The 18,069-nt window shown below is 43.0% G+C and overlaps 1 protein-coding gene across 1 annotated transcript in view; it reads left to right on the top strand.

The window, feature by feature from the left end:
* Positions 1-18,069, top strand: part of LOC149370513 (MAM and LDL-receptor class A domain-containing protein 1-like) — a 171,521-nt gene that overhangs the window by 109,512 nt on the left and 43,940 nt on the right. Inside the window, exons 40-47 of the mRNA XM_089577892.1 lie at positions 1,372-1,527; positions 3,416-3,501; positions 5,642-5,809; positions 8,207-8,303; positions 9,973-10,122; positions 12,843-13,016; positions 15,021-15,119; positions 15,842-15,996. Coding sequence (XP_089434018.1) covers positions 1,372-1,527; positions 3,416-3,501; positions 5,642-5,809; positions 8,207-8,303; positions 9,973-10,122; positions 12,843-13,016; positions 15,021-15,119; positions 15,842-15,996 — 1,085 coding nt within the window. The remainder of the gene's footprint in view (positions 1-1,371; positions 1,528-3,415; positions 3,502-5,641; positions 5,810-8,206; positions 8,304-9,972; positions 10,123-12,842; positions 13,017-15,020; positions 15,120-15,841; positions 15,997-18,069) is intronic.

Genomic DNA, 18,069 nt, shown 5'->3' with positions numbered 1-18,069 from the left:
CGACGGTAGGCTTCCATCTGGGAGAGTGGCATGTAATTGATCTGTACGCTTCTACTGAGCTTCATATCACATGCATGACGTTTCAGAATCGTAAAAATGGGTATATATCGCTTAGAAAGGTGCAAAAATGGATAGCAATAGGTTTAAAAGTGAAATCTTTGTTCGACTAAAATGATAAAAGCAGCTCTTCACGGCTGAACAGTTGCATATGATTTTTTTTTGTTTATTTGTTCCTGAGACAGTGTCTAAGAGAAGGACAAGGCTAAAGGCTAAGAGCCTGACGAGGCCTTGGCCCCTTGTACAAATTTTTGCAGCAACGAACAGAACTCAGGCATAATACTTCGGCCAGTAGCAGGGAAAAAATGTAAACATTTTTTTAAAATTTACTAAAATTCCGCATGCTTTTCGTAGGGCTGATGTGAAAACTTTTAGGGACTTACTTAAGGGTGAATAGCTCCAAGAACGGCGATTATTTTTTGGTCAACATTCCAAATGGCATTGTGACGGGGTATTTCATAGTATATATTTAATGCGCCGGAGTGTGCACCGATATACAGCCGAAATGCCGCTGACGGCGGCTCGACGTAAGTCATTGAGTATAACCTTTTTACCTTTTTACGCGGTGAAGGTGAATAAGATTTTAAAAGTCGTGAAAAAGCAGAGCACTCGCACATGCAATGACTCGACACAAATGGACATAGACGTACAGTCATTCACAACATATAGCTGGTGTCCTCGGGCCAGCACTTTGACTGCCTTTGTTGTTGTGTTTTTCTGATGAAGTTTTTATCACTGCGTCTCAAGCGGCATCCTCGTGCATATTCGCACCTTTCAGTTTTTTTGCTTTGATTTCTATTATTTTTGCCGGAAATCTCATGTCTTCTTATGTGGTACTGCATCTGAATGGTTTCAGCTTAATGAAAACGGGGTTAATTACCTCAGCACAGTGGTGTTCTCCGTTAGTTGTCACACACACGGCATTTGAATTGACACCATGAATTCTATACACAGAGAGGTGATTGAATTCTCTACCGAGCAAATTTTCAAGCCTTCCGGCTAGATTCTATTCTATAAGAAGCATAGTTAGTTCCGCAAGTCGAGCGCGTGAAAAACTGTTTTCGGAGCGCATGAAAGCTGCTGATTCATCGCATGTACACTGTCATGCATGACAGGCAGGTCCCTCACCAGGCTATATTAGTCTTGAGATTGTGTCTGCTGCAAGCACAGTTTAATAGTGATATATGAATGCATGATAGAAGAAAAGACAGAGCAGTAATTTTCTTGACCGATGCATCTCACATATGAAAAAAGCATTCAAAGCGATGTGCGATACTTAGCAGGGATGTTAACATGCCATCTGTTTAATTTCAGAGGACCACAGACTTGGCTGCAACTTCGACACTTCTTTTTGTGACTGGCTGCCTGATGCCCCGCTTGACAAAACAAAAATGCACTGGTTTTTGATGCGCCCACAGACAGCACTGTCAAAATCACCGACTCGAGATCATACGACGGGCACCCCCGATGGTATGAGCCACATACGGAGAAACATTACACAGTACAAGTAGCACGGGCATGCAGACATTTAAGAACAGCATACTAGGATGCTCGTATAAAGAGAAAAAAAAATAAAATAACTACGAGCACATAATTTAACAAAGATATCTTACGAACCCTTTCTCAATAGTTTGTGTTGCTTTGGAATGTTCCTGGGAGATTCGATGCACAACATCATCCGCATGCTTAAGCCGTAAAACGGCAGCGATAGTTGTTTAGGGGAATGTCTCTTCGCGAAGCTACGTGGGGAGCGGGTAGTGTGGATGGCTGAACTTTCACCGACAAGAGGCTAAAACGGGCACGGTATTTTACCACTCGCTGTTAGAGTGATTTTCCGCCAAAACGCGGCGTCAGCCGTTCTCTGCATGAAATGAGAGGAACCTGCTACTTTGTTTAGAGGAGTAGGAAGCTATGAAGAGCGGAAAGCAACGACATATTCTCACTTTTATTTCGCATCGCCATATTCATTTGCTGCAGTGAGGAAGTTATAGTCAGCAACCAGGTTTTCTCTATGTTCAGGTTTGCTATCAGGAAAATGCGGATTAAGCGAATCTGCTTTATCAAATTCATTGTATGGGGTTGCCTCTGTTCCGAAAAGCCACATTTTTGGCTGTCTAGGCCAGCGTATCATCCACTAGAGCAACTAGATAAGGGTATTGGTTAAGGCGGAAGTTTAGATGCTCCATGTTCATTTCGAATCCCTTATGAAGCGAATGGCCGTATGAACAAAAAATTGCTGTCACTGATAAGAACGGAGGCACTGGCTAGGTAATAACAAAAACTAAACCAAATGAGATCTAAATCTTTCAAGTAATAAAAATAAAATAAAAAACAGCGCCCGTGTCCGGTAATTGATAAGCCAACTGTACCCTAGGCCACTAAGGGCACACATTAATGTTATCACGTCATATCCTGAAGGCTGAGCTGAACTCACCCCCGAATTTTTTTTATTTTACCATTAGTTTCCTTTCGTTTCCCATACGGTTATATCGGTTTCGCTATCCAGTGGGCGCTCTGAAAGCCTCCCGTGTTTTCTTCACGCGATTGAGATTGGCCCTACAAAACCTTGTTGCGGGCACTCTCAATTACGAATTCGGAGTGCATAAAAAAGGAGGAAAAGTAAATTTTTTGCACCTTCTTTTCGAGAAATGAGGAGAATGAAATGCTTCGGCATTTTCACGATCACAATTGTCATATTAGAAATATAAGCATCCCTTTTGATATTCCTTGCGTCTTACTGGTATCTTACTGAAGCACTGTGTAACGAAATTCAGTGGGCTGGGCGGCCTGAGACCAAATTGCACACTGAGTTTTTTTTTTCATTAGAAAAAGTCCTTATCTTGCGCTTTGATAGCGAGCGGTGTGCCCGTGGTTGTTTTGTTCATGATCAGTGTTCGTCTAAGGTGGCAGACCAGCAAAGCGCACCATCCCACTCCCTTTTCGATAGCTTCATCGCACTTGGTCCGTTCGCCTTCGGTTCATTTTTTTTTTCCATACTTCAATTTGTTCCAGTCTTTACTATGAAGGTCTTTTCTGTTAAGGAGATAATTATTGATGTTATATAAGCCTTCGCAATATTACTAACATTCTGATCAAAGGTGCGAGTCACCTGCAAGAATTTGCGTGTTTAATAGAATATTAATTCAGATGTGTGAATGCCTGTATTATTCTTTAGACGAGTACTTTCTAAATCACTGATGTAAAAAAAAAACGGAGAGGACTTAAGACTGCTTACGCGCTGTGAATTCGCGGCTCTTTGACACACTGATTTAAAAGCGGTTCATTAGAGCACAAATCCCAATGCTCCTAGCCCCCGAATGCTTGTTTTCTTAGGTCACTGCTCTTTTGCATGTTTCAGGGAAATTTATGATTCTCCCCTCTGATAAGAAGACCGTAAAATCTGCAGTTTTGGGACCGATACTTGATACTGGAGCCGACTGTTCGGTAAGCCCTGTCTCATCAGAGATTATTTCTAATCAAAAATTGTGTTTACGTTTTGTGCGTTTCTGCTTTCTGCTTGCACAGGAGCACATTTTCAAGAGAGAGACAACATAATGTTGGGTATCGACGGTGGTATCTAAGCTGTATTCAGCGAAGCTAATACTATCAAGAACGTCTGAATAGCACCTCATCGCCTTTAAGTGCTCATTTTCTCAACCTTGGTGCCAATTTCGAATACAGTTCTCCAGCAGTCAACTAGCTTGCCTTTGGGCTACTTCAAAACGAATACACTATAGTGACCTATCCACGATGTGTGTGTTTGAAAGCGCTGCTTTCAATACGCTTGCTTCAGCCAGGCAACTACTAATTTCACCAATTTTCAGGTAAATAGCTTCCTTAGCAAAACCAGCTTAGCGTTTGATGCTAAATGTGCGAAATAACGTTCATAGTTGCAGTGATGCCAAAGGTTTGTAAAATATCATGTCAGCAATAAGCTTCTGCTTCGTTTTAATGAGCATGTTCTCTCCTGTATTTCAAATTTGCTTATGACTTCCCGCCGATAGGCATTTCCATTTATTCTTTTTAGAGCAGATCTAGATTCATAGTGTTATCACACTATTATCTGCTCACGCCGTAACCATCACGTCGAGTGCTCATGGTTAACCTAATGTAAGCTGGAACATTCAAATGGTTGATTATTAGTACCCTGCAGTTACTCTAGTGTTGTGGTGAATATTCCGCCATGGACAAGAAATTGCTTGCCACTTCTGCCGCCGAACAGTTTCTTTCGTGGCGAGACATCGTCACGCATCAATGTTTCCTTTTGTTTGCATGTGTTTAGGCAGCTTCTGTTCCCATTTTCTCTGTGCTACGAGCCTGAGGTTGCCATTTATATTTATAGTCATTTCATACTGGAGCAAAGCATTTGGCGACAGGTAAACATTTTTGCGAGGCATTAAGGATTCATGGTACGTTGGTCTTGATCATTCATTGCAACCAGAGGTCAATGCATTATTCTGAATTCACCCGTCAAAAAACCCTCAAAAAGAATACAAAACCTAGGTTCGTGTCCTCAACTAGTACGGAGGCAAAGCTGTCACTGGAAAGAATTGCTGTCGCGCTGCATGACGGCAGCATACACCTTCTTCCAGTAAAGCGTATGAGTACTACGAGGAAAGGCAGAATCATTCGCTCGAAAATCGATCCCTAATTACTATAGCCTTTGTGAACGTCATATCATGATGGCCTCAAGCGCGCCAACTCCCCGGCACTCAGTCGGCAACCGTGAAAGACTAAGCGCATGCATCACGTAGTGGCCATGTTGTTCCGAGAGTGAAGCTGTACGAAGAATAGTTGAATTCACGACAGAACATGCTGTCGACCTTTGTACAAGCCCGACTAATGCGAGACACCATCTTCGTATGAGGTAGTTAGAAACGCTACATGTACCCTATCCAGAGAGCTGACAAAGGTATCGGTCGCATAATTGTGCGCTGTCAAAATTGGAGGTATGATGAATGGTATTTACAGTTTTAAAGCACCACATGGATTGTGAGGAACACAACAGTGAAAGGGCTTCAGATTAAGTTCCGCACTCTAAACGTGCGCTGACCACAATCAGCAAAAGCACCGAAGTTTGGGCCAGTTGGTATTGATCCATCTTGAAAACGTAGCAGCACGAAAAAACAAGGACAAAATAGACACAGGAAGTGCAGTTGGAAGTGCAGCATATGTCCTGTCGTACCTGTGTCTATTTTGTCCTCGTTTTTTCGTGCTGCTACGTTTTCAGGATGCACAATCAGCAAAGGAGCGTGCTGTATTTCGTCTCCATCCGCTATCATGATTCATTCATTAACCATATCATTTCGCGCTATCGTCACTATTGACCAGCGCATATTTTTTGTGGCGCCTTCATTAACTAATTCTCTGCTGTCATGGTTGGTGAAGAAGTAAGGCTTCGTCTTCATGAACCTAGATTTCTAACAGCGACTTTTTAAAATGCGTTCATCATTCGTAACTGTCGAGGGAATAATTAGTCTGATGTGTGCCAAATGTATGCGTGTAGTGGTCTTGCATGTAAACTCATGGTCAAGGTCATGCGGCAGAAGTTGATGGTGCTTTCCAATTCACTTTCTTTCAATAGATTACGTTTTTCTACGTATCCCGAGGAAAAAGTGAGCCGCAGCTCACACTAAATGTCCGTACAACAAAGGACGGACCTTGGAAGCCTGTGTGGATGCAGACGGGGCCAACAGAATTTTTGCACTTCACTGCAGCGAGGGTCCAGTTCGCGGAGACCTCGCCATACCAGGTAACACTGCTCTTTTAATCCCCTATCATTAGCTCTTCACTCGTGACTAGTACACGTGCTTTTGGCGAGCTCAAAACGGCTGAAATGAAGCCGATAGCGTCTCAACTAATGCGCGCCATCTTTGATAATTTAACGTTGATTCTTCAAAGGTGTAGTTACTTGTAAAGACTCATAGGGAAAAACGTCTTCTGAGAAAAAAAAAACGCAAATGCCCGAGGCATTGGACTCCTGCTTCACTCCCAAGAACTTCGAAATTTGCGTTCCGTAATCTCCTTGCCAATGTTGTAGTGCTGCTCCACAATGTCTTTGCCCTCTCACATCTTGAGGCGGCCACAACTCACGATGAAAAGTACCGAGTATCTACTGCAGCCTAGAAAGATAGACCTTTCAGCTGCATTTCCTTGGCGTTCTTTAATCTAGCCTTCAACCTTTTAACGCAGCCTTTTCTAATTTTGCTGAAACTGAGAGTTAATACTGAAAGGAAGTATTTTTCAGGTAATTTTAATGAGAATGCGAGTTCTGATAAAATCGACTAAACCAATAAAATTATCGATTTTTTTATTAGTCATTACAGTCCAGCTTTGCGAAGCCGTATGCCTAGACATGAAGGAACACGAATCCTTGCGAATTAAGAAATGTCACTTTCCAGGCGCTGCAACCTGAGACTACCACCAGTCCTTGCCTACTGCTTTATTACTCAAGCTAAGCAGGATGGCTAGTCAGTAACAAGGCGAGGCAGAACTCAGGAACACCTTCTTGCAGAAGAATATAGCCACTACTCTATATCAGGGGTTAACCAGATTACTTTGGTTTGTGGTTGTGTTTATGGGGGTTTAACGTCCCAAAGCTACTCAGGCTATGAGGGAGGCCGTAGTGAAGGGCTCCGGAAATTTCGACCACATGGAATTCATGAAAGTGCACTGACATCGCACGGAACACGGGCCTCTCGAATTTTGCCTCCATTGAAACTCGACCGCCGCGGCCGGGATCAAACCCACGTCTTCCGGATCAGCAACCGAGTGCCATAACCATCTAGCCACCGACGGGGCCCCAAAATGCTTGAATCATTGTTTGATCAAACGCGTCCACAATGAAGCTTAACCCACATACGTGACGACCACTCATTATTCATCCGCGACACTCTAATAGTCTTTACTAATTTTACCGTGTTAAATATTTAAAAACTAATTGCTTGATCTAATTATTAATTTAAACATTTCTGCTCCTTAAATTGTTTCAGTGGAACATTGAGATGTTGAAGAACTTCTTGCTGGGCGAGTTGGTGCATAGCTTTCTTGGGATGGCGTTGCGCACACGAACTAACATACACAGGAAAGAGCAGAAGACAGAAACAGCGCACTTTAGCGAACTTTCTGTCTTCTCCTCCTTCTTGTGTATGTTTGTTCGTGTGCGCAACGCCATCCCATTGAGATGTTGAGTTCGTTTAGCACTTTTCTTAATTAGCAGAGTTTACACAGTGCCGTTAAGGTCACGAGCTGTTCTTGACAGCCGCTCTTTAGTTAACTACTATAGCGGTACTCAGCTCTTCGCTTCTTATTACACTGGCTTCATGTCCTGGCACTTTAATTGAATTGTTTGCTGTAGGAAAACACTAATAGAATGCACGTGAGTTCCAAAAACAAAACACTCAGAAAATAACGCACACTACTAATCTTAGCATCATGCCACCCTTGCACCGCCAAGAATGAGCTTCAGAAATACGTGCTAACTCTAGGCCGTCCCTACAGCTCACTGAAAAAAAACATCCTTCTCAGACTTCAGAGAGAGGCTCTAAGAGTGTTCTTCGATTATAAAGCACTCTTCTTTTTTTCTTCCCTGCATTGTTTGTGGGCTTGTATATTTCGACCCTCAACACATGGCCCAGTATAGGTGTCGTCGCAGTGCAAAGGGGGCTTACGACTTCCAAGTGACTGCCTTACCCTTAAGTAAAAGCATATGTGATTTCGGAACACGTAGAAACACTCCCTATGCTGCATGAAGATACCTGAATCATTCCTCGGTAATGATGAATAATTTCTGTCAGTCCCATCCTACAGAATGCAAAAGTACGGCACTAATCCCTGATGTTGCTATCTTGGAACGTTAGATTTTATTTCCAGAAATTAATGTTCCGCATTTAGAGCATTGATGTGTTTTTAGTGAGACATTTATGATTTATTGTACATGACGCATTTGCAGTTTTAGTCATAAACTAACAATATATTCAACCAAATAATGTTTCCGACTTTTAATTGTCGTTTGTTGGGATTTTTTTTTTTTTGCGCTCTGTACCGCTTCACTTTTCTGCTCTTCCTCTCAAGCGTAACGAACAATAAAACATGCATAAAAAGCAGTCGCTCCATTGCTAAAGGTATTTTTTTCTGCACGATTCGTCAGGTTGCCTTTTTGGGAGAGCACAGAAAGTCCGGCCATGATGGTTACGTTGCCATTGACGACGTAACGTTCTCTGAAAGCTGCAAGACCTACGACAAAGGTGAGCGTCAGTCAAAAAAGAACGGCCCCCTATGAACGGTTTTATCCAACGCTGTAGGACATGCCTGAAAAGTGGTAAATAAGCTGACTACTTGTATTACAAAGATCTCCTGATGTACGTACTCTATATTTGCGGATTAGCCTAATAGTATACAAAGTGCCGACGTATTGACGCAGCACTAAACGTTAAATTACGAAAGTTATTTTCCTTGCTGACTTCTAGCACAGACCGTAATCTGCATTCTTAGTGATTTTCGCGCGACAGATACCATATTATTCCTTTCTATATAAGAGATGATTGCAAGGGGCAAGAAAATGTTAGGTAATCAGGAATGGTGACGCTGCAGTTTTTGTATTCTCTCTTCGTGTTCTGCTCTTCGCCTGTGTGTTAAATAACCTATCTCAGGTTTCCTTACGACCGAAAGGCTGCTCTACTAACAGAACGATATAGCGAGGCTGGGGATATCCTGCGAAAAATTCAGAGCCTGAAGGAATGCAGACAATTTCCAAGTGCCCAAAAAGAACGGATGAGCATAAAGTAGAAATAGCAGCCCACGAGCACTTCTATGCGGATGCACCTCATTTTCATTGCATATACTCAATTCTTGCCGAGTCAGTTTCCGAGCAATCAAACATTGTACGCCTCACCACTTCATTACTCGTGTACTTATTGGTCTACAACTTTCGCTGCTTTGTTCTAACAGCTAGAATATTAACAACTAAGAATAACTATAACTAACAAATACCTGGACAATTAACTTGAAGAGATTAGACAGATATTAACTAGAACAACTAACAACTAGAAGCTTAAGAGCTAGACGATTAAAATAAAACAGCTAGAAGGATAAAAAGCACGTGTCCGCTCACTGAATCTGAAAAATACAATGAAAATGCCTGCGTTGGCCAGCAAGGATTCTTAAATAATAAGCAAGGTCTCGTGACACGCTGGCGTTAAAAGAAATGACCATATTGTTAAAAGGCGGTGGCGGCAGTATGGCAGACTCGAAAGCATCGAAAAGGCTTCCTAAAAAAACTCTTCGCCTGTCTTGCGTCCACAAAAAGCTCAACAACTCGGTGGCGGTGATAGCAACAAGCGTACTCGGCTGTCGTCGAACAGAACCACCATCGCTATCGGACGCACTGATTTTAATGCTGACAAAGAAGTTTCGCGAGAAGACGCGGGAATGGCGTACGACAATCTCGAACAACGTACAATAAGTTCAGCGAGCTCAATCATTTCTGTGTTAAGGCGGAGGCTTGGGCAAGTTGGTACATTATATATAAGTAAAACAGCGCTGTTTTACTTAGATATGATTTACCAACTTGCCCAAGCCTCCGCCTTAACACAGTTAATTTCTAGTTATTTGGGCTCTATTCTTCATAGCGCTGTTTTACTTATATATCAATCATTCCACATGGATCTGCTAGCATCTGAAGACAGAAACATAGTGCTAAACACTCGTTCCAGCGAGTGGAGCATGAAGAAATAAACATTACAAAGCCTTGCGGGAAGTAGTGGTGGGAAGCATTCAGACTGATTCTTGTCCATGCATGCGTGGAAGATATTAAAGCTAATGCTATGGGGATTTGCTCACACCGCAGCCCGAAAGTAAAACTGTTGTTTGCCCACCTATCCGCTTCCTTTTTTCTTTTCCTTGTAACCGATTTAGAGTTGCCAGCAGCCAGCACGACAACACCAGCCACACCGGTTTGCGATGAGGGAGAATTCCAGTGCGCGCCTTCCACACAGTGTATTCCGCTCACTCAGGTGTGCGACTTCCAGAACGACTGCACAAATGAAGCGGATGAATCCATGTGTGGTGAGTAATAGTCAGCATTTGCTGGAATCTTGGTCTATTAGGTGTAGCGTTACGGTGTCTTGCTGGCAAATAACTACTTATTGAACAGTTTTATACAAAAATAAGGTGCCCAAGTACATGAAGCACTTCAGTCAGGGCATGTTTGTAACAAAATAATTCATTTTGAGCGTTCATGATCCCAATCAAGAATGAAGGCTGAATAGGCAAATATAAAGACGGAAAAACTAAAAACCATCAGGCTTCTAGCAATTTTAGCTCGTTGCGACTCTGATGTGTTAAGGAAGTAATCCCCCCTTTATCGCCAATTTACGCTGAATTAACTGTCGTGAATATTCCATCAACAAAACTTTAACCGTGTGCCTAACCGCAGATCGAAGCAAAATTTTGAGGCCAGAAGGGAGCTTTCATTGCCCATGTTACGGCATTGCCCTCTATTAGGCTGGGACATCAACTTCAACGCGAAAGATCGGCAGCGTTCGACGGAGATTACCCAGAATGGGAGGTAAAATACTTCTTGCTTAAAAAGTTCTGAAGCGAACCTATTTTCAACATTTTCTCATATTTTACGCAGGCTGCTCAGGAAGCCCAAAGAGGTAACAAAATATTAATTCGGAAAAGTGTTACTCAAACTTTATGGAAGAAAATAGGAAGTAAAAAAATGTTGCTGCGTGGAAAAATATATTGGTTGGTTTCTATTGATTATGATTCATCGGCTTCACTTTGCCATTAAATACATTGGCTGCATGGTAGAAATAGCAAACATTCAGCGGCAATAAATAAAACTCGAGCCAAATATGGGTGGCAAAAGAGGTTCATTTTCATGCAACGCTAGAAGGAAGGCAGGCTCTTCCGTTATCTAGGACAAAATAAAAAAAAACACAACATTTTTTTTGAACTATAAAAAGTCCTACCCGGGGAACGATTGCCGATTAGATTTGAAATCGGTATGGTAACAATGAGTATTCGAAAAGAGCAGTATTTCAAAGCTTTAAGACATGAAGTGACGACATGATTTAGCGGATTTTGTCTTCCCAAACATGTATTGAAACTGCATGCATTTTTAAGTGCGGTGCTCAGATCCAAAGTTAGGTTGAGCTGCAGTGATTCCAGCCTTTTTCTGTGAGCCAATGACACTCAAGTGTATGAAAGCCTACAGAAAGAGACGCTCTGCTGAATTTTATCGATCATACTTATTTTCGGAAAAAGAAAGCGCATTGCCCAGATATGTGTATACTCAGTTCGTAGACGGAGAAACGCTTCAGAGGAATTTACACGTGATTCATTGACATAAGAATATCATTTTCTGTTTGCTAGTCAGCGGCTTCGAAGTTGGACATTAGAGACGTCAGGAGGACTGCTCTCCGCGTAGGACTGCTCTCCACAATTGCGGGACATCATTTCACGTCCATGTTTGTACTTTTGAAGTAATAAGGAAAGTTCAAAAGATTACTGACATCGCTCATACATATCCGCGACCGTATTTTAGCGCTACCGCCCCTGCCCAAATGAGTGTCACTGTCATTGTAGTGGCAGCATGGTTACTGAAAACGCATTTTAAATATGCAAAAGTCGAGTTGAAAAAAAGTGTTTTTTGAGCGAAGGAAATGGCGCTGGAGCTGTATCCCTTCCCTGCGGACACCTCAACCACGCCGTGATGGAATGGAGGAAGGTGGCAGTGAAGGAAAAAAGCGAGAAATTGGTGTCACAGTGAGGGCCCCGGAATAATTTCCACCACCTGGAGATTTTTAACGTGCACACATATCGCCCAGCACACGGGCGCCTTTTGCGTTTCGCCTCCATATAAACGCGGACGCTACGGTCGGGTTCGAGCCAAGGTATTCAGGATCAGCAGCCGAGCGCTGTAACCACTCAGTCCCCGCAACGGGTCCCGGTGTAACCGGAGAAGAAATGGTGCCTACTTAGAAGAAAATCAAAGCTAAGGCATCTAAAGTTTATTGCAAAAAAATTAACGCTGTTGATGCTCTCAGTCTTATTCGTTAATACAGTATACCCCCGCCATTTGACGTAGACGGGCTACAAGTAGAGGCAGAGAGTTTGCTCACATCATGGCGGCACCATAGGCTGTAGCCATGACTCTAGGTTGATTCCAAATGTAAAGTTGGGCAAAACTGTTAGTATTTCCCTCCTTCTAACAGCACATGAGAACATCTGCCAGAATATTCTAATATAGTTTACGCGAATTTGACCCTAAATGGTTGTTTTAAAAAATAATTTCAGGGTAATTTGAGGGAATCTAAACTAGGAGGGCATAGTAGGAGGCCAGTTCGTGGGGCGTTATGCAGAACTAAAGTCGAAACATGACACGGGTCAGACAACAGAGGGTGCTACTAACAGCGGAACACTTATTGATATGTTTAGCTTCGCCTGCCTCTGCCCAGCGTCTTTTTGAGCTTTTTGTTTTCATAGTGTCTATGTAGAATTTTCAGTGAAATGTTTGTCATATATGCACTGGACTGAAATTTTAGATCTAGGTTCTAGTGAAAAACTACGCTACCCTATCGTGGACGTCTTTAACGTGACGGTTAGACTCGAAAAATATGCACCTTGAATAACTATACTACCAATCTCGAAAAATGCACAGGAGATGAAATATTGGAAAAGTTATTTCCTTTGCTACTGGTCTAGCATGTCTCCTGACACCTCAGCATTTTCGCCTCTTTTCTTCGCATGTTCGCATTTTGGCATGTTCTTCATTCTAGGGGCCTGCGACTTCTCTAATGGCATGTGTGGCCTGGAAAACGAATTCCCGCATTCACGCCTCGGATGGAAGTGGACGACCGCGCAGGAAGGAGGCCGCAAAGAAAACTTCCCTAAAGTGGACAGCACGCTCAGGGATGACGGCGCCTATGCTGCGTTCTCGGTGCTCAACCCAAGTGAGAAATAATTATTTCCTGCAGTGATGTCGGATGCGGTTCAATGAGGCTCAAAGAGCAAAAAAGACGTTGGTTACGAAAAGACAAACTTAGAAACCAAAAACTGCAACCCCACAAGCAGTACGCTTACAATTCTATTTATAGAAACACAAAGATTTGCTGCTATTTATTGATGGATAAAATGAAAGTAGGATCATTTGATACGACTTTCGTAAAGCTTTTCATTTTGTTTCACCTCACAACTTCATGTGTGAAGAGGTGATTATTGTGTGGAATTTTCTCTCTGAGATTACAGGTGACTCTTTGTTGCCATCTTTCTTGCGATTACTTGCTTTGTAATTTTATTACAATTGAAGTATCTATTGCACGTCTATTCATTACCAAGATTAAACAGTACAGCCAGGGAGGCAGATTATATTGGCTGCCCTAAGTTTTCAAAAGTGGGTAATTATGATCGTGAACAAAGTCACAAAACCTACTTTAGGTGTATTGGGCTAAATATCCCAAAGCGACTGAGGCAATGAGGGACGCTGTGCTGCAAGGCTATGGATAGTTTCGACCATCTGGGGTTCTTCTACGGTTTCTGACAACGCACAGTACACGGCCCTCTGCATCACGCCTCCATCAAAATGCGGCCACCGCGGCCGGGATCGAACCCGCGTCTTGCAGGCCAGCAGCTGAGCAGCATAACCACTAACCACTGAGGCACCTCGGTGGCTTCAAAATACCCGCATGTGTGTGCGTGTGTGTGTGTGTGCGCGCGTGTGTGCGTGTGTGCGTGCACAGAAAGAGACCTGCCGTTTGTGCAAGTATTATGTGAATTTTCTCACATATGTTAACATCAAAGTTAGAAAGACTGGTCTTCCTTATAACTATAAGCCAGCGGCGTTTGGTAAATATTTATGCGAGGCAGAACATTCATCGGCATGACACAGTGCATCACTTTGAATCTCGACGCAAATAAATTGTCCAAACATATGAAGATCAAAAGAGTGGCCAAGATCTAAAAAAGTGTTTTTCATTGTTTTCAACAAGGTTCTTAATTATTTCACAAAGAATAACAATATGCTTCCGTGAAAAATGGACGAGTTGACTATTTTTGTTTCAAACCATGCTAACGCTGACTGATACTGTTCTCATCACAGCTCTCATCACGAAAATTCAGTTGAATTGCGGGAAGCCGTCTTCCCGGCAGAGACTTGCAGATAGTCTTTTTTACTCAAGCTGTTTCCACATGAGATATTTTTGTGTGTCGCGTGGGGCATTTCGTTCCAGCAAGGATTGAACTGATTCTGACCAAAATAAATGTACTGTTCTCCAGAATCCTTGAGCTACTTGTTAACTTCCTAAAGCTGACTCAGAAAAAAATGTTATGTTCTGTGTTTCATGACAAAAACTGCGCACATCACGATCGAAGAAAATTTTTTAGCGCATCCAGAGCCAAAATTACATGTGTCGGAGAAGTTACTGTAGACTTGCGAAGAGATGCCATCAAACGCATTACTATGCTGGTGTTCATTCCTTTATCATTGGAGTTCTAAGAGGAAGTTTAAAATGCGGCTTGAAAAGAGCGATGATAAATCTTATCATGTGGTTTCAGCTTCGAAATACTGGTAGCTATGGACCACCGAATGTTCTTCATGGCCCTATTAGACTCGCTGTTCTGTCTTTGGTAAACTGTACGCAACCCTTTTCTGTGAATTTTTCGTGTCGCAACAAAAATTATTGATATATACAGTGATTTTCCTCTTTCCGTGTACTGCTAGGCTGAACAAAAACTACGGACGAGGAGCTGAAGCCAAACTCAGGAAGCCACGCCGCCCGCCGCATTGTTAGTTTGCTAGAAACTACGAGGTTCCGATGTGACGTGCACCGATTCAAGCATAATAGTTTGGCTTGATCATATATTCTTAGTGTTTAATATACTAATGATATATTTTGCGACTTCTTGAAAGAGTTGCCTGTTGGCTCTACAGCTGCGGTGTAATGCTTTCGAAAATGCAGGAGTGGCGTTCGGGGTTCAAAGGTCGATGATTACGCCAAGACTTGGTGAAATAGCTCACTCCTGTGTCGTCAGTTTCTCCTACTACCTGCCGGATACGAGTAAGTGAATTTCTTTTCATGGCATTCCAAATCTTCTACTGAACACAGTACGCACCGTGTGATGAAAAAGTAGGCATAGTAGGAAGAACGAGTTAACATCCTTTCTCAGTGTTTGCAGCGGATCGAGAACCAAAATTCATTGCAAGGGAGTTTTGTTTTAGTCATTACACGTTGTTACTTGCAAGACATTAGTATTTTTTGTTCACAGAAATGAGTTATTGTTCCGATCGCGGCATCGAGATCATATCAGCGTGCATGCTTTAAGGCAGAATATACAAACTTACCTAGCAGCTAACACGGATAAGAAATAGCGCCTTGTGTTCAGTCTCCCAAAAAGTGTGTACACCGAGATGCCATCGTGCGCACGGCATGCCAGCGCGGGTACAAAGGGTTTTTTTATTCATTGAAAGCTCTCATGACCGTGTCAAAGTTTACGAGCTACTTTTAGCTGCACCCGTGGGCTTGTGAGGAGTCTGCAACAGCAGAGGGGGGATTGAGCAGGTTGCGCTTTACGGGGCTTTTACAGTGCAACTCATTTCATTGTTATTCAATGCAGTGCCGGTGGAAAATCCTGTGTCTTCTATACTGCGTTTGTGACAGGCTGAAACTATATTTATTGGAGCTCTTCTGTGTTATCATTCATATTCCATGTCAGCTGAATACCGCCAAGGTACACCAGCGCACGGAAATTAACATACAGATGAACAAACTTTTCTTTGCAGGACATTCACAACTTATTTTCGGAGTAATGCACAGCTCAGCCTCCGACACTTTGTCAGCCTCAGCCCACATACTGAGTACGTTGACAGCCTACAGTATCAAAGACAGATGGGCCAAGGAGTCTGTTAAAATTGGAAATTGGGATGCAGGAGCCAGGGTAAGATCTCTTACTGCTCACGTGGTTCGTCGAGTGCCTGGTGGTAGTGCGCTGTTTTTGTCTACTTGGGATTACCCTTGCAGTACTGCGCTGTTTTTGCCTAGTTGGGATTATCCTTGCAGTAGTCTGTCAGCTACAGCACCATTTCAGTCACTTACTTGAATGAACGTGCGTCTACCACTGTCCCATAAGGTCATTGACCCTGAAAACCTAAATGCTACTTATGTGTGACCTCTAAGAAACGCTACTACAGCTCTTCATAAAACGTCCACTATGTTATATAAAAGCATCTCACATTTTTGTATGCTTCACTGCAAGCCAGAGTAAGGCCTCTTGCTCACAGTCAGTTCGGAAGTCATTAACTTACGTGCACTTATTGCACTAATAAGCAAGGCTTTATCCAGGGGGGTTCGCGGTTCGTTTGTACTGTGCCATAAGGGGCAGAAAACAGAGCCAATCTCATCCTTGAAACGAGAGAATTTTTAACCTTTCCCCTCAATAAACTTAACGAAAACAGAGTTCGGGTTTCCCGGGCAGCTCTGAACTGCCCAACAAGGACCATCAACACATATAATTTAACTCTGCCATCACTGTTCAACGGAGCAAAAATTCAATGTGTGGATCAGCCAGTACATGAGCTGATAAGACTTCAAGGCGCCGTTTATACACTTGATGCTAGCTCACTCTGGGGAAGCACGACGCTAGCCTTCATTCAGGGCCCTTCAGTAAGTAAGGTCCGAGACTCACTTAATAGGGCCTCACCGCAATGCAGGCTTCGTTACTGTGGTAAAGGACTTTTCACAGTTGGGGCTTCAGTGATTCTCAGTTTTTCATGCTTCTTCGCGCACAAGTCATCATGTTCTACAGTTACCTTGGCTTAGTTTTAGTTGAAAATGTTGCGCCCTGTAGCACTTGCCTCTGCTCATAAATTCTATTAACCATGTCGCACAACGAACATGAATATATATTTCTAATTGCACATACATTTCGAAAACAAGAACCATAGGTCTCCTTTTCCACACACTGTCTTGACGGAGAAGTTAACCATGCTTTGTGCTCTCGGTTTGCTCGTATGCAGTGGATGGAAGAGATGGAATGAAAGTATGGCCAGTGTGACGTAATTCTATCAATGCGATAGCATTGAAGGTCCCGCTGACTAGAAAATCCGGTATCTGTCCATACGTGTCACGAATCAGCATGCGGTCCACATACCATGGTGTGCAATAAAGCTATTTCAAGTAAATTCAATCTAGTTGGCACCTGCTCAAAGTGGCGCTGGGCATGAGCTCACTTCACCGAAGCATAATCTGTGCGAAATAAGCAATGCTAGAGCTCGGAAAAAACAACACCTGCGTCTCACCAGCCACATCGGTGGCTGTTTCACATAGCTACCTGCCTGCGCAGTGGCGCATCACTTAACAGCTAGCTGCACGACTTCTTCAGTAGGGGTATGCGGACTCCCAGGGATCTATCAGTCTATGGAAGAGAATGATAATGTCCGTGGGAGGGATATCTAATACCATCGCATTGTACTCTTAAGGGTAGGTTAAGCGTCATCCAAGGGCCCGAAAGCAGGCGGGCCATCTGTATTTTTGTGAAAAAGAAGCACGTATACCGGCTTTTCTCGTGAACGGGACATCTAATGCAACCGCATTAATTAGTGAAATTCGAATGAAATCATTACCTCACCTTGACCCCCTCTTCTGCGTCCGCCACACCTCTCCGGCGATAACGAATGACCATACCTTCATACAGGCATGCCGTAATAAGAACCGCAATCGATAGACGCTCGACGAAAAGCAGTTCGTGCTTTAAATGGGTTCATTATGCATGTGCACGCAGTGACGCTCAATAATTTGCATAGGCACTTGATGTTTTGGCGAAACAATCAATTTACAAAAATAGGTTGGGCGCTTGAAGAGAACTCCGTTTTCGTTGTCCTGCAAATGTTCCACCACGGCGTGGAACCCTCCCGTTCTCATGGCCTCTTCTCAATACTGGCTCCGACAAACTAACAAAGTGGGCTTAGCAGTTCACTTCACTTCACTTCACTTTAATGCCTTAAAGACCCTC

This window comes from Amblyomma mixtum, chromosome 1 (genome assembly GCF_055824585.1).
Source record: "Amblyomma mixtum isolate Tamu chromosome 1, ASM5582458v1, whole genome shotgun sequence".
In the NCBI taxonomy this organism is placed as follows: domain Eukaryota; kingdom Metazoa; phylum Arthropoda; class Arachnida; order Ixodida; family Ixodidae; genus Amblyomma; species Amblyomma mixtum.
This window is presented reverse-complemented; position numbering and strand designations above follow the sequence as displayed.